Below are 15377 nucleotides of genomic sequence, written 5' to 3'. Positions count from 1 at the left end.
TGCTGAAGCACTCTATTAAAGCAAAATACATATTACCTTTTAGAGGTCATAATATTCTTTACTCTGAACACTGGGCCATAAAAATCAGCTAACCTTTATACTGTAATTTAATTGTGATCACATTATTGCCTCAGCAAGAGCATTACCATTTTTTTGCTTATTAAAATTACCATTTATAAAAGCTAAAAATATTTTCTTCTAATACAAAATGCAGTGGTGTATAGCAATTAGTTTATATATCAAAAGAGGCAGAAGTATTCATTAAATATACCTTGATATGGCGCACTAAATCCACGATATCGATGATTGCTGTCTGTAACAAAATGCAGTCTGAGCCAGTTTTTGTTGCTGATAATTGGTGGTGGTATATTCATTCCAGATAACCTGAATTATAGAAGACAACAACAAAAATTTTAAAAAAAAAGCCTTTCAGCAGTAAACCTTTTCATTGAATTGGAATCCCCAAAAAGTGTAAACCTATACACAGTATTCATGACCTTACATTGTTAGCATTTTAAATACAAATATAACAGTGATATTATGCACAGAAAAGCTAATAGTGTAATTCCAAATACATGACATTATAATCAAGTTGCTATATTAAAAAATAAACTGCAAACTGTATGTATTTTTGACTCATCCAAATTTATTGCCCAGATAATAAACAAATTGGATGTTGAGCTAATACTGCTAGTCACTGTATTCACTATATATGCAGATATAGTATAATTACAAAATAGATTTTAAAGCAATTCATCTACTTTCCACCCAACATATATTTCAACTTTTCACACTAAACAAGAAATTTCACAATTTCACAATACTATAAATTTTCACTAATAACTTTCATTGTTATATATACTTTCATAATGCATGGGGGATCTGCTCCAAATGATAGGAAATGGATTGTATTTTGGATCTATATGGGGATTCTGGATATTTATTTAGTCTCCATATATTTATTTACAAATGCACAGTTTCAAAATCTCTTCAGTCTCTTAAAACAAGATTTTGAAACTGCCCCAGGCATTTGACTTAATTAAAAGATGAATTAACTTTCACAATCTACAATCTTTCATAGATTTCAAGTGAAGCAGTTCAATCAGATTCCATTCCTTGATGGAATGAGGTTAGATATATGGAGGTGGGATTTCATTGAAATTTAGCTATATATTATAACCGCTTAAATTTTAGCTGTATTTTATAAAGTAAAGGAAAAATATACTCAAAGGCAAGACTATTACAAAGTGAAGGGGGATTTTAGACGAAGGATTCCTAATAAATAATATATGACATAGCTTATAATGTTCTTCATCAGAGACCAAATAGACAGCTGATTATTATTATTATTGTGTGTGTGTGCGTGTGTTTGTGTGTTGGAAGCAATTCTTCTCAGTTCTTTGCAATCAGTTACATTGAGAATCAGTAGGAAGACCCAGATACCACAATAGCTGTCATTGTACATGCAATCAATGGTGAGGTATAAATATGATGATGAAATGACCTTCTATCCAATACCCTTCTCCCCGCTTACTCACTAAAAATCCAACTTTCCTAGGATGTTTGTGAAAGATTTATCATTTTAAGTGACTGGCCACCTGCCTGTGGCATGGAAATATTAATTCAGTTTTATTGTATCATTGTGTCCAAAGGCACAGAGAATGGGTCTGGCAACATCACTATGCCATCTAATTTTCTTGGATTGTAACATGAATAAAATTAGTCCTATTCCAGACATTTCTCATTTTTCCTCTTGCTTTGGATGCATTTTCTGTAACTTTTGTCTATCAATAAGCTATTTTCTCTTTTCATAGGGGTAACTCTTTATTGGACTAGTTGGTGTGTTGTTGTTGTTTTCAATAGCTGAATTTAGCAAAGGAAGTACGAAACTGGATCTATATAGTTTTTAAGTTCAAGTTTTAAAATTTTACTCATCACTTTCACAGTATCCAGGTTATGTTTATTTTGCTTACATTTTGTTTGGCTGGTTTGGTTCAAATAGTCAACTATGAAAAATTTAAACAAACATAAATCTGTAGATAAAATATCCATATATATACTCTTTGTTTACTGTTTTGAAGATTGAATTGTGGTACTGCTTTCAACTTGATTAATTCAAGTATGTTGTGTTTTGAAATTAAATACCATTTAATTTTTTACAATATATTTTTTTTTATAAAAGTCAAATGTTGGTTCATGGCCTAACACCTTGGGTTTTACAGACTTTTTCCTTTTAAATGCAAGGTCTTTCAACAAACCAGTGTTTGTCATCTATGTAATACTAAACATTTATAATTACTGTATAATTATAAATTATTTTAATATGTAGCATAAAACTTATTTGTTTATGATGGAATCTTAGAATTAATATTATTACTAGGGCTGAAAAGAGAAAATAACAAATAGCAATTAATTTAAAAAATTTGGATTTGGTACAATAATAGTTTCAACAAAGTAGCATATTTCATGCCAGTTTGATTTACAATTTGGTGATGTTCTCTTCCCTGACTTGACGAGCATAACTACACATTAGGGAAAAATTTAATTATTTTTGACAGGTAAACATATTTTTAAAGAAAATGACCTTACACTATTTGATTGTAATACACTGAAATATAGAGTTTGAAGAAATTTTCTTAAAGATTCAATAAATGAGAAACGATGTCATTGAAGAAAAGAGAGAAGAAAGGAGGTGAAATAGACAGTAAAAAGGGTAACTGTCCTATTTTCCCCAAGGAAATCAAAGATACTTTCAGCAACAAAGTTGCAAATAAAATCAGCTAAATAACTACATTTTGCAACTTGAATTCACCCTCACCTTCAGGAATTGAGAAAGGTAATACTGAGGCTATCAGCACGATACTAGCAAGAGGCACAACGATGTATAAGGTGAGCGAATTATGTCAGTTTAACAGTATGGAACTAAGAGTATATAAATTCCTGACACATCAGTTCATGAAACAGAACTGTAGGTAAGCTAGGATTCTGAGCTAGAAAGCAAGTGTACCATAGCACCCCTTACCACCAGAGAAAGAAAATATTTTCATTGGTTATAAGGGGATCACAAGAACTTTCTAGACAGTGGCCACTTAACACTGGTCATTATTTGAACACAATTTATAAAATATGACATTGTTATCATGGTTTTCAGAACAACCTAGTAAATGTATCTACATATTTCTGCCCCATATTTCACATGATTTCAGGAAATCTGGGGAATGTAAGATAAAGAATAAATATCACCTAGATTCCATTAAGATAATTAATTCACAGAATTAATTCAGAGAATTAGATATTTCTTAAATCCAATGTTATCTCAGCATCAATTGTATGGGGAATATAACAATAAAATTTATAAAAAAAAAAAAATGACTATGATCATTTGGAGGGAATTTTTGGGTTAATTTTAGTAGAAAATCAGTGATTACACACTCTTGTTGATGTAAATATACAGTATATATCTATATTTCACTGAGCAATTAGTATATGACAAACAATGATATTAAGGACTAGAAATTTGGCTGTAAACAAGACATAAAAGATATGTGGTCTTACAGAGTGAAAATAAAGAAGGTAAGTAAGAAGAAAATGAATACAATAATTTCAGAAGATGGCTAGTAATGTACAAAACAGCCAGAGTGGTGTGGTAACAAATGTCTAAGAATGAGGTTTCATTTATTCTGCTATATTTTCCATTTCATAATCAAGGTAGTAATAGTCATGTTATATGTCTTAAATTACTAAACTGATTTTAGGAGAATTGAATCAAATTCTGATAATGATAAATGTCATAAATTTATAACTGACTATATTTATTTATATCCAAGAATTCAAAACATCTTTTGAATAATAAATAAATTTGAATGGGCATATTAAATTCTTAATTACATAAAATTTCATTCCAAATTCAATGCAGAAATATGGAAAATAACTCATTGTAACTTGCCATAGTTCATTTTTGTAACATTTTTTATTTATATAATTTTCTGCACATATAAATAAATGATAAATTGCTATTTAAAATCAGATGTGCCTTTTTCTATTTTAGAAAGTCCATCAGAGATATGATTATGTAAAAATTTTAGAAAATTCAGTTATGTATCAGAAACTTGAGAGACCTACAGGCTCTTACAGTAATAGCACATACAATTGAACATACACTTACCATTTAATTCAGCAATCACACTACTAGTTATTTTCCTAAGTGAAGTGAAAATGCCCATACTAACTCTGATACAGACGCTTTAGTACTTTCATTTATAATAATCAAAAACTGACAGCAAATGTTAAAAAATGAATTTGGTATTCATATAACTATGTGCTATTTACCAATGTAAAGGCATGAAATATTGATAAATGCAACAACATAGATGAATAGCCAAAGCGTTGTATGTGAAAAAATGTGTATACTACATACCCTATCCCTAGCATGCATATTGAATGATTTTTATATTGTATTTTGAAAAAAGAAAGACTATACAGACAGTAATTGAAAATTTGGTTGGCTAGTGACAGTAGTAAGGATGGAGAAGTGACTACAAAGTGACACGCATGAGGCAAGTTTTGGAGTAGAAAAATATTCAATATCTTCAATTGGCTATATGACTGTATGTTTACCAAAATACATAACTTGCTCCAAAAGAAGAGTGATTTTTACTGTAAATTATAGTTAGATAAACTTGACTTTAAGATTTAAACAAAATAACCTAAGATATTTGGCTTGCCTGACAGTAACATTAACAAAATAATGTATTTTTCTCCCTTTGGAAGTATTAAAAAAAAAAAAAAAAGGAAAGAAGGATGGAAGATACTTTAAAAACTTTGAAAAAATATCCTCCTTATAACTAAAAGAATTAAATCTTTAATTTTTGTATACACATACAAATCTGCATTCAAATTACAAATGTACTTATTTGCTTTTCTTTGCATAGTAAATAAATACTCCCATTAATTGTTCTTGATTACATTTTCAATATAGTTCCATCACAATATCTATAGCATTGCTTATAATGACTTTTCTCATAAGCCTCTTGAATTGAAACAGACCCCAAAAGAATGGTCAAAACAGCAAATGTTTGTAAAGAAAGAAATAAACTGTAGATTAGCTAGTCATTTACCTTATTTACTTAAGCCTAATAATTTCATTTATATATTTTTACTAAAATGAATAAATTAAATAGTTACGCAGATCCTAGACTTTATTTTTGTCACATCTCATGATTTATAAAAACATTGCAGTTGAAGAATATGGAAAATGTTTAATATAAATGATGAGAGTGTACTTTCACTCAAGGGATAATTAAAGTGGAATTCCTATCTTTCCCATCATTTTTACTTATTATGACCATAACTATATATAACATGTTTGAAATAAAAAATTTTAAAAATCTGCACCTTCATCACTTAAATAGAGTTCTTATTTTTACATTCCTAGAAATAAAATTTGAGTAGCTTTAGATTCAAATATTTATTCAAATATTCAAGAGGACCACCAATCTATGTCTACCAACACCATCCAAATATAAACCATATTATAAGGAAAATGTGCTGAGTACTAAAGACTACTCTAAAAAAAGAATGTGCTGAGAGAAGACATGGCAGAAAATCTAGAGAATGCACACCTCAATTTCACTCCATTTCTTTTCCGTTTCTCTACAATCTGAAAATCACAGAAACAAATCAAAACAAAGAAACAAAAGTTTTGGAAGAGTTTTTTTAAATAGACAGAGTCCAGACTTCTCTATCTGTAGTTTGCCTCAATTCCACATTTACCTTCCCATATTGTAAATAAGTATATAAATATGTAATCTATGAAACTTGTTAAATATGATTTATGGGCTATTAAAATTTTCATGAATCTTCTAATTTCTCATTTATCTACCTAAAATATTTAAGTAGACATTTCAGAAATGGAGCTACTCATAGCTTTTAGAGGTTAATATCAGCAATAATAATGTGCAATATTTATTAAAGGCTATATATTATGTGTGGCAGACTATTCCAAGAATATTCATTTTGCTTAATTCCAGCAAATAATGCTTATGTAGTATAAAATTCAATGAAGTAGAGATTTTTATTATGATGGATTGCTATGAATAATTAGATAAATATGAAAAATGTTGATACTTTATTGATTAGAAAAACATCACAATTTCTACTAGAGTCATTCTGAGGGAAGGGAGCATAAACATCTATAGTGACATAAACCAGTGTGTAGTGAACATTTACATTACCTTTCTGGTGTCTAGTAATTTAAGACTAGGATTATAATCAGTTCTTCAAAAGCCTGAGCTCACAAATACATTATCTGTAGTGTTCAATATAATTACTTTAGTGTGTAGTCAATGGTTTTTAAAGAAATATATATTGCTATTTTCTTTTTTTTTTTTAATAGAGGCATGTTTATTTATTTATTTGTTTGTTTTGTTCATACATGCTCTGGGTACAGTCAGAAGTGCGAGTGGGTGAGAGAGTTCACCAGAGCCAGAGCGGGGAGCAGAGCAGGCAGAAGGACCGAAGTACACTGCTGAGGGGAGCAGTGGGCGGCAGGAGAGGTCTGCGCCCATATGGGACCCTCCTCTGGTGGCCGGGGAGCAGCCGGGGATCAAACTGGCACCGCAGAAGCCGCGGGCAGCTTTGCAACCCAGCGCTCAACCGCTGCGCCACCGGGGAGGCCCTATATTGCTATTTTCATTTTCCTTTCATTTATGTTATTGTCAGGACTGGAACCTCTCAAAAAGAATACCTTATAACTATAGTGGGGGCCGGGGGCAGAAGAAGAGGGATTAGGGTCAGAAAAATGGGGTGGCAATTGTGTGGGGAATATAACCAAAATGAAAATGCATACATTATGCAAAAATGAAAAATGATGTAAGAATTATATAAAAGAATTCATAAAAAAGAATACCTGATACAAGAGATACTATTTTCTATGTTATTTACCTTTTTTTTTCCTATATATGGTCAATGAATTTTCATACTTTCATTTTGTTTTATTAGCAGAGTCTGACTTTAGATTACCTCAATTCTTATACCTTTCCTTACACTGAAGACTTTGTAACATAATTATTTCCTTTGAAAAAATAACAAATATGTGGAGATTACTTTAGAGATAAGATTATGCTTTTTACTATATTTTTCATTTTAATATTAATTTATACATCACTATGCCCAAATTTCAAAATATCAGGTTACCTTTGCTTAGCATTAGGAAGAGATTAAGCAATTTATTACTCAATATACAAAATACAGCCAAACAAAAACTGAAAATAATGTTTTATGAACTTCCCAGCAAAATAAGCAAGACTTCATAGGGAGAATTTTGGGAAAATGTAATAAAGAAAATGTTTCTGTAGAGTTGTGGAAAAGGAACCAAAATGAACTGTTGTGGCGCCAAGGGTAATAGGTTTCCATATTACCCACAGTCCCTATGAGAATTGATTTTCACCATGTGAAAAATGTGGGGCACACAGAGAGCTGGTCCTGGGGCTGCTATACAGACAAAGTCAGTTCCTTCTATATCAAAACTCAAAAGGATATCACAGAGCAAGGTGGTCTGCAGCACACAAAGCAGAGCAGGGGAGATGCTTGTTGACTGGGAGCAAAAGGAAGATGCAGGAAATAAGAGGAAATAGACACAAGTTTATTGTTTAAAGAAAACAAAGATGAAAAACTGATAACAATAGAAAAATTCATAGCACAAATATGCAATATATATTTCATATTTAATGTCAAAACATTCACAAGGATAACATAAAATTAATTTTAAAAAGACAGTATTATAATAAGACCTTTTCTCCTAAACAGAAAAGCCATTCAACAAATAATTGCCAAGAGTCTTCTATGCAGGAAGCATTGGCTCTTTCATTGCAATAAAGGAGCATCATGTAACAGGTTTTAGCAAGACTAATGGCAGAAATGGTAAAACCGTGTATATGAAGTAGAGGCAAATAAAAGGACTGGGAAAAGAGTGAATGATCTAGTAAGCTTTCTTATTTCCCCTAATATTTTTACTGAAAGTAAGGTATTCTGACAAGGGGAGTGTGCACTTTCTGGCAGCTCCAGTAAGTGTGTAGCACAAGTGCCCATAGGGTCCATGGCAGAGATGGCTCCTACGAAAAAGAAAAGGTGGTCCCCAGCTCTTGCAAGAAAAACAACTCTGGGTGTAATATAAAACTTTCCGACCCAACATACATTTGTTTCTAGATTTCCCCAGATACTGTTAAAGTCAGAAAATGACTGCTATTTCCTTTTTCTTCATGCCATTTTACCTTCTTATACTAGAATTTTAAAGCTAGTAACTGTTAATATGACAAACTAAGAATGAGTCATTCTATATATTTCAACTCAGGTATAATTTTGTTCCTCAAGAGTTCCTTAAACCCATTTTTAAAAATAGATTGTATTTTAAAGCTGATAGTTTGTGGTATAGTGTCCTATGAAATCCTTTGAATTAGGAATGTTCACTGAATTAATGTCACAGTAGAAATATTTCATGGTATATAGCTCTATGAATATCTTTGAATAAGTAATGTTCACTAATAAATACCACAGTGAAACCAAATTTAAGCATATTATAACTATATTTTTCTTTCTATCAATTTGAGTTAAAGATAATATATGCTTACAAATTTCAATGTAGGCCTTTACATTTAGGATCTTATAAATATCTGTATTTATAAGATTATGTTATATAACCAAATTTCATATAAATAATATTTAATAAAAACACAGAAAAGTACATTATTTACTTCACTTTTATAAGAATGTTAAATTACCTTGTAAATGTGAATGATATATTTGCAAAAATAATTTATGCTATTAAAACATTAATTAGGAGATTGCGCCCTTTAAGTTACTGATCAATAGTTTTCATGGTCTCCACATACCTTTCTTTGGGTTTTGTCTTATTATTATTTTTTTTTTAAAGAGGAGAAAGAAAAGCACATACTTGTATATGTGAACTGGGAGAGTAGGGGCTAGTTTGAAAGTCAACAAAAAGAGAGGGAGAAAAAACTTATCATGCTGACCTACTGGTTTTGCTATTACAATCTGAACAGCAAATACAAATACTTAAACAGGACTAAAAGATCACAATGACAAAGAAGAAAAAGTTCAGATTAGCATAAAAACCAGTGGGAAAATGACATTTTTAATGTCCATCAATTCATCAAGAAAGGAGGTGTAGTAGCCTGGCTCCTAATCCTTTCTGTGAGTTACCCTAGACAACAAAATTTTGTAGATGTTATCAAGAATCTCTCCTCCTGGAGGTTATCCTGGATTATGCAGTGGGCCCTAAATGCCATCACAAATGCCCTCATAAGAGTGAGGTGAGGATTTAGGGAGAAAGCAGTATGACCATGAAGGCAGAAATTGAATGTCTGCAACCACAAATTAGTCACAAGGACCTGGCAGAAGCAAGACATAGCTTTTCACCTGGAGCTTCCAAAGAGATGCAGCCCTGCCAACATCTTGACTTCAGCCCAGTGAAATTAAAATTCACATACTAGCCTCTGTAACTGTGAGGAGACACATTTATGTTGTTTTGAGCCACACATGTGTGCTATTTTTTTTTTTGCAGTAACCATAAGAAGCTAATATGAAAGTGTTCATATTAAAAAAAAAGATATATTGGCATGATTTTTAAATGTAAATTTAGTGTTCCTAAGCCTATGAAGCATGCACACTGTTGTTAAACAATGTTACCTCAATCCAAAAAAAAAAAAAAAAAAAAAAAACAGTGATTGAGGAGATTGAATTCATTGTTTATATAAGTAAAGGCTATACACATATGATACAGTCTGGTAAATGACACAGAAAAGGTTTTGCTACAGAATGTTTCACATGGTGTTCAACATTACAGCTCATCCCAGTTACAGAAAACTCTCAATGGCCAAATGACACTCTTGAGAAAGGGTTTATTTTTTAATAGTAGATATAATCAATTGTCTCTGGAAAACAGAAACAAGGATGCATCTTTAAGAACATTTTTATGCAATTTTTTTATTTTATTATACAAGAACTGGGGTACAGGCTAGATTCATGGGATGGTGAGAGGATTCACCAGAGACAGAGCAGGAACAGAACAGGCAGACTGATGAAATACACTGCTGAGGGGAGCAGCGGGCAAGACACGAGAGGTCTGCCACGCCATGTGGGACCCTTGCCAGCCAGCAGGGATTGAACTGGTGCTGCAGAGGCGCTGGACAACCTCACAGCAGGGCGCAGCATGGGGCTTAACAGCCTGTGCCACCAGGGCAGGCCCTTATGCAATTTTAATGCAAATCAAATTCAAAATAGATATTTAAGGCATAAGATTTCTAAAGTAAAGTAAGTCAAGTTTATACATCTTAGAAGATTTACATCTGAGTAATAATGTTTATATCTGGCTTGAATGCAGCATGTAATATAACATATATATGATATATGCTTTCCATAAGATTGGTGAGAAGAAAAAGAATAATGAAACAATTAAAAGAAATCTTGTGTTATTCTGTAAATGTTTAAACCTATTAAAGATGTCCATAAATATTGCTCAAAATAAATTTGTATTCTACATTGCACATTCAGTTACCTATGGAAATAAATTATGTATAGTTGGTGACCTGATATATAAGCTTGCCAGCAGAGTTCAGAGGCAATGTATGAGAAACAAAAAGACTGCCACATCTTAAATAAGAAAATACCATTAAAGAATTAGTCAACTCAGGAAAAATCACACATGTCAAAGCACAAATAAGTTCATATCAAGTTTTATAAAACAGTGCTGAAAATTAAAGAAACATAGATAATATTGGGCCACCCTGTGGTGCAGGAGTTAAAGTCTCAGCACTATCAAGCTATTGCCAGCCACTGCAGTATAAGTTCAATCCCCGGCCAGGGAACTAACCCACACAGTGCAGCAGACCTCTCCTGTCACACCTGCTGCTCCCCTCAGCAGTGTATTTCCATAGATTTGCTTATTCTGCTCTCCACTCTGTCTCTGGTGAACCCTCTCACCTCCCCTCCCCCCATTGCCCCTGCTCCTCTGGCCTACACACCCGTTTTTATATGCATAAATAAATAAAACAAATCTTTAAAAAAGAAACATATATAATATATATATATATATATATACACACATAATTGTACATGCTATATATTTTAGCTTTTATGATCTGAGAAAACTTTTTTTGATTTAAAACCTAAGCCTAGTAATAACTGATCTCTGAATATGGCTTTCTAAGTGGAAATTCAATTTAAATAAACAAGAATGAAGTCACTTTAAATATAAAGAAGTCAACCTATCTAAACATCTCACAGATACTGAAATACTTTATATAAACTTACCCATTCATTCTATTACATAATTTGGAATAGAATTATATATTCTCATTTCTTTAGCAACTGAAAATTCTGCATAAGAATGAAGTGTCTAGCAATAGTGATGTAACACTGGTAGGAGAAAGGGAATGAGACGGAGGGGGAGAGAGGTTTAAAATGGGATTATTTCAAATTGGCATCATCCAATTTCACTTCAACAATTTAGCAAAGATTCAGCATTAAAAGTGAAAAATGGGGCCTCCCCGGTGCCACAGTGGTTGAGCGTTGGGTTGTGAAGCTGCCCGCAGCCTCTGCAGCGCCGGTTCGATCCCCAGCTGCTCCCTGGCCACCAGAGGAGGGTCCCACATGGCGCGCAGACCCCCTCCTGCCGCCCGCTGCTCCCCTCAGCAGTGTACTTTGGTCCCTCTGCCTGCTCTTGTCCCTGCTCTGGCTCTGGTGAATTCTCTCACCCTCCCGCGCTTCTGACTGTACCCGGTGCTTGTAAAAATAAATAAATAAATATTTTTTTTTTAAATGCACATTAAACCTGTTATAAAAAAAAAGTGAAAAATGCCTCAACAACTTCCCCACAGTATACTTAAAATGTGGTGATTCTTTAGAAGTGAATTATTTACTATACAAATGCTGTAAATTCTAACAAATAGTTAAAAAAATATATGCTGTTGGTAATGCTGATTGCATTAACTTTTTTTTTAAGATTTAGTTTATTTATGCAAGAACTGGGGTACAGGCCAGATGCGCGGAAGGGTGAGAAGATTCACCAGACAGAGCGGGAAACAGAACAGGCAGAGGGACCGAAATACACTGCTGAGGGGAGCAGCGGGCAAGGCAGGAAAGGTCTGCTCACCACGTGGGTTGCTCCAAGGCCAGCGGGGATCTAACTGGCACTACAGAGGCTGAGGACAGCTTCACAGCACTGCACTCAACTGCCTGCACCACCAGGGAAGCCCCTGATTACATTAACTTTGAAGGCTATCTCATTGTATCCACCTACTGCTTCCAGTGAGAACAGCACATAGTCTAGATGAGGAATTATTGTATATCCTATTTATATTTCCAAATAAGGTAATTTTGTAAGTAAACTTAATGATCTCTTCAAAAAAAAACTTTGGATATCTGGCAAAGCATATACACAAAGTTTCTCACTATGTGAGAACTTTTCTATAAAAAAGTTTCATTTTAAAGAAGTGAATCAAATTTTTCTTTCCTGAAAATCTCTATTTGAAAATTCCTAAATTTTATTCTCTTTGAGTCTTCTTTAGTTCATCAACTTTACATATGAAAATAGATTCATACATAGACTTTATAAGCTGATATTTATTAGATACTACTATAGTCTTATTACACAATGCATACATATATTTGAATACTGTGAGGTTAACTTCAGTGAAAATGCTCATCTGTGATATGACATTAAAGACTACTTTGGCTACTAAGCTATATTATAATTTCCTGAAGCTCAGGTCTTCATTTGAAATTCTTCAGAGTGCTTCTAACATGAGCACATAACAGGTGCTCAGGAAATGCCTGCTGAATTGCATTAAATGTCAACACCTAACCTTCAAGAAAAAGCCATCATTTTTCCTATCAAGGCAAAGAGCAAATGTGACAAGATGATGTCAGTAACAAACTGGAAAGAGAAAAAAATGTTTTAAGGACTTCACTTTAAACGTACTTTCACTTTTCACACAATAAATTTGGAGATCTGTTCCTATTTAATAGTAACTTTAATAGTAACTTACTTCAGTTACCTATAAGTAGGGTTTGGATATTATGATTTACAGCACATATAAATAATCTTCATTGTCATGATGACAAAAGCAGATTTGGGAAGATTTACCTGAATAAACTTGGAACATATTAAAAGTAAGTATTTCAAAAATGATATAATAGGGTCTCCCCAGTGGCCCAGCGGTTGAGTGCTGGGTTGTGAAGCTACCTGCAGCCTCTTCAGCGCCAGTTTGATTCCCGGCCGCCAGGCGAGGGTCCCACATGGCGCACAGACCTCTCCTGCTGCCCGCTGCTCCCCTCAGCAGTGTACTTGTCACTTTGCCTGTTCTACTCTCCGCTCTGGCTCTGGTGAATTCTGTCACCCTCCCGTGCTTCTGACAGTACCCAATGCTTGTATAAATAAATCTTTAAAAAAAAAGATATAATAAAACACTACACAATATTAATTTTTATTCTCATTATATATAAAAATACTTCACTTCAGTCACACTATTTTTACTTTTATTGAGAGAACCTATAACTACTATACTGTTTTTCCCTCTGGCAATTGCTCCAGTTCTTTACTTCCTCTCAAAATGACAGTTCTGGGAGAACTCTCTTGACACATTATCTTCATTCTTTTTCTCTTCAACCATTTTCCCATGGGATTCCTTTTACTCTGTTTTACACAAATTGCTGAAGAAATGGTCAGGGCTCTTGCATTTAATAATTCTTTAGTCTGGAATACCTTCAAGTGATCTGCCTGGCTCTCTGCCTTCTCTTTCTCAAGGAAAACTTTTCCATGTAAGAACAGCTGTGACTATATCAAATTAAAGACCTTCTGTACAGAAAAATAGATAGTAACCAAAACAAAGAACACCCCATGAAATGGGAGAAAATTTCTGCACACACTGATGATAAAGGACTGATCACAAAAATCTACAAAGAGCTGACGAGACTCCATAAAAACAAAGTAAACAACCCAGTCAAAAATGGGCAGAAGATCTAAAAAGAAACTTCCCCAAAAAGGAAATGCAAGTGGCCAACAGGCATGTGAAAAAATGTTCAACATCACTTATAATCAGGGAAATGCAAATCAAAACTACAATGAGATACCATCTTACACCAGTGAGAATGGCACATATTAAAAAAAAAAAAAAGCAACAACAAATGTTGGTGAGGATGCAGAGAAAAAGGAACTCCCTTGCATTGCTTGTGGGAGTGCAAACTGGTCCAACCACTATGGAAAGCTGTGTGGAGATTCCTCAATCTGCCAAAGATGGAGCTTCCATATGATCCAGCAATCCCACTCCTAGGTATTTACCCAAAGGACACAGAAACATTCATTCAAAAGGGCACCTGCACCCCTATGTTTATAGCAGCACTATTTACATTAGCTAAGCTATGGAAACAACCCAAATGCCCAAAAATATATGACTGGATCAAGAAGATTTGGTACATATACACAATGGAATATTACTCAGCATCAAAAAAGATAAACTCATGCCATTTGGAGCAACATGGATGGAGCTGGAAGGGATCATGCTCAGTGACATAGGCCAGCAAGAAAAAGAAAAAAAAAAAAACAAACAGATGGTCTCACTCATAGCTGTAATATAGAAAGCCTAAATAAGGGACCAGGAAAAAAGACTAATTATAATAAAGTAAAAATCAAAATCAACAAGCAACTATAAACCAGAGACACACTGGGGTGGAGGGTGGGGGGTGTTGTGGGAGAAGGGAGTAGGATCAAAACAAGGGTGGTGGGAATTGTATATGGACTATAACCAAGATGAAAATGCATACATTGTACAAAAATGAAAAATGATATAAACATATATAAAATTTAAAGAATTAAAAAAAAAACTAACCTGACCATTACATTCAAAATATTATACCTTCCTGCAATGCCCATTACCTTTCTATGATTTATTTTTCTTCATAAACTTATCACCACAGGTTCTATTTTACTTATTTTCCTCAGACTAAACATTACAATAAAGATCCTATACTCAACTCCTATATCCTTTAACAAATCCATGTACCAAGAAGTCAATAAACTGAACTCAAACTTTGCCATATGTCTTTCTCATCCTAAAATTATTAAACCTCCCAGCAGCTTCAGTGCAAGTTTCCACATCTCCTTTTAGAAGCATTTCATGGGATCCTATCATTCCATAATTTAGATTTTATCCTGTTCCATTAAACCATCTTCACTTAATGTAACTTGCTAGCTACTTTTCCCATTACAAAATATTTAGGTCCAGGGTCCTGAAACTTAGTTATAATCCTCTTCAATGTGCTTTAAATCCAAGTAAGCACACCAAGTCCCCAAACTTTAAATA

General features: G+C 33.3%; 1 protein-coding gene across 1 annotated transcript in view; it reads right to left on the bottom strand.

Annotated features, from left to right (window-relative positions):
• The window catches only part of CSMD3 (CUB and Sushi multiple domains 3), a gene marked incomplete at both ends in the record, with an annotated part of 827299 nt that overhangs the window by 525292 nt on the left and 286630 nt on the right, over positions 1 to 15377 (bottom strand). The window contains one exon of the mRNA XM_084229760.1: positions 272 to 384. Coding sequence (XP_084085886.1) covers positions 272 to 384 — 113 coding nt within the window. The remainder of the gene's footprint in view (positions 1 to 271; positions 385 to 15377) is intronic.

The sequence above is a fragment of the Talpa europaea genome, assembly GCF_964194135.1.
Source record: "Talpa europaea genome assembly, chromosome: 3".
NCBI classification, from domain to species: Eukaryota; Metazoa; Chordata; class Mammalia; order Eulipotyphla; family Talpidae; genus Talpa; species Talpa europaea.
Note: the sequence above shows the minus strand (reverse complement) of the source record. Positions and strands in the feature narration are given on the sequence as shown.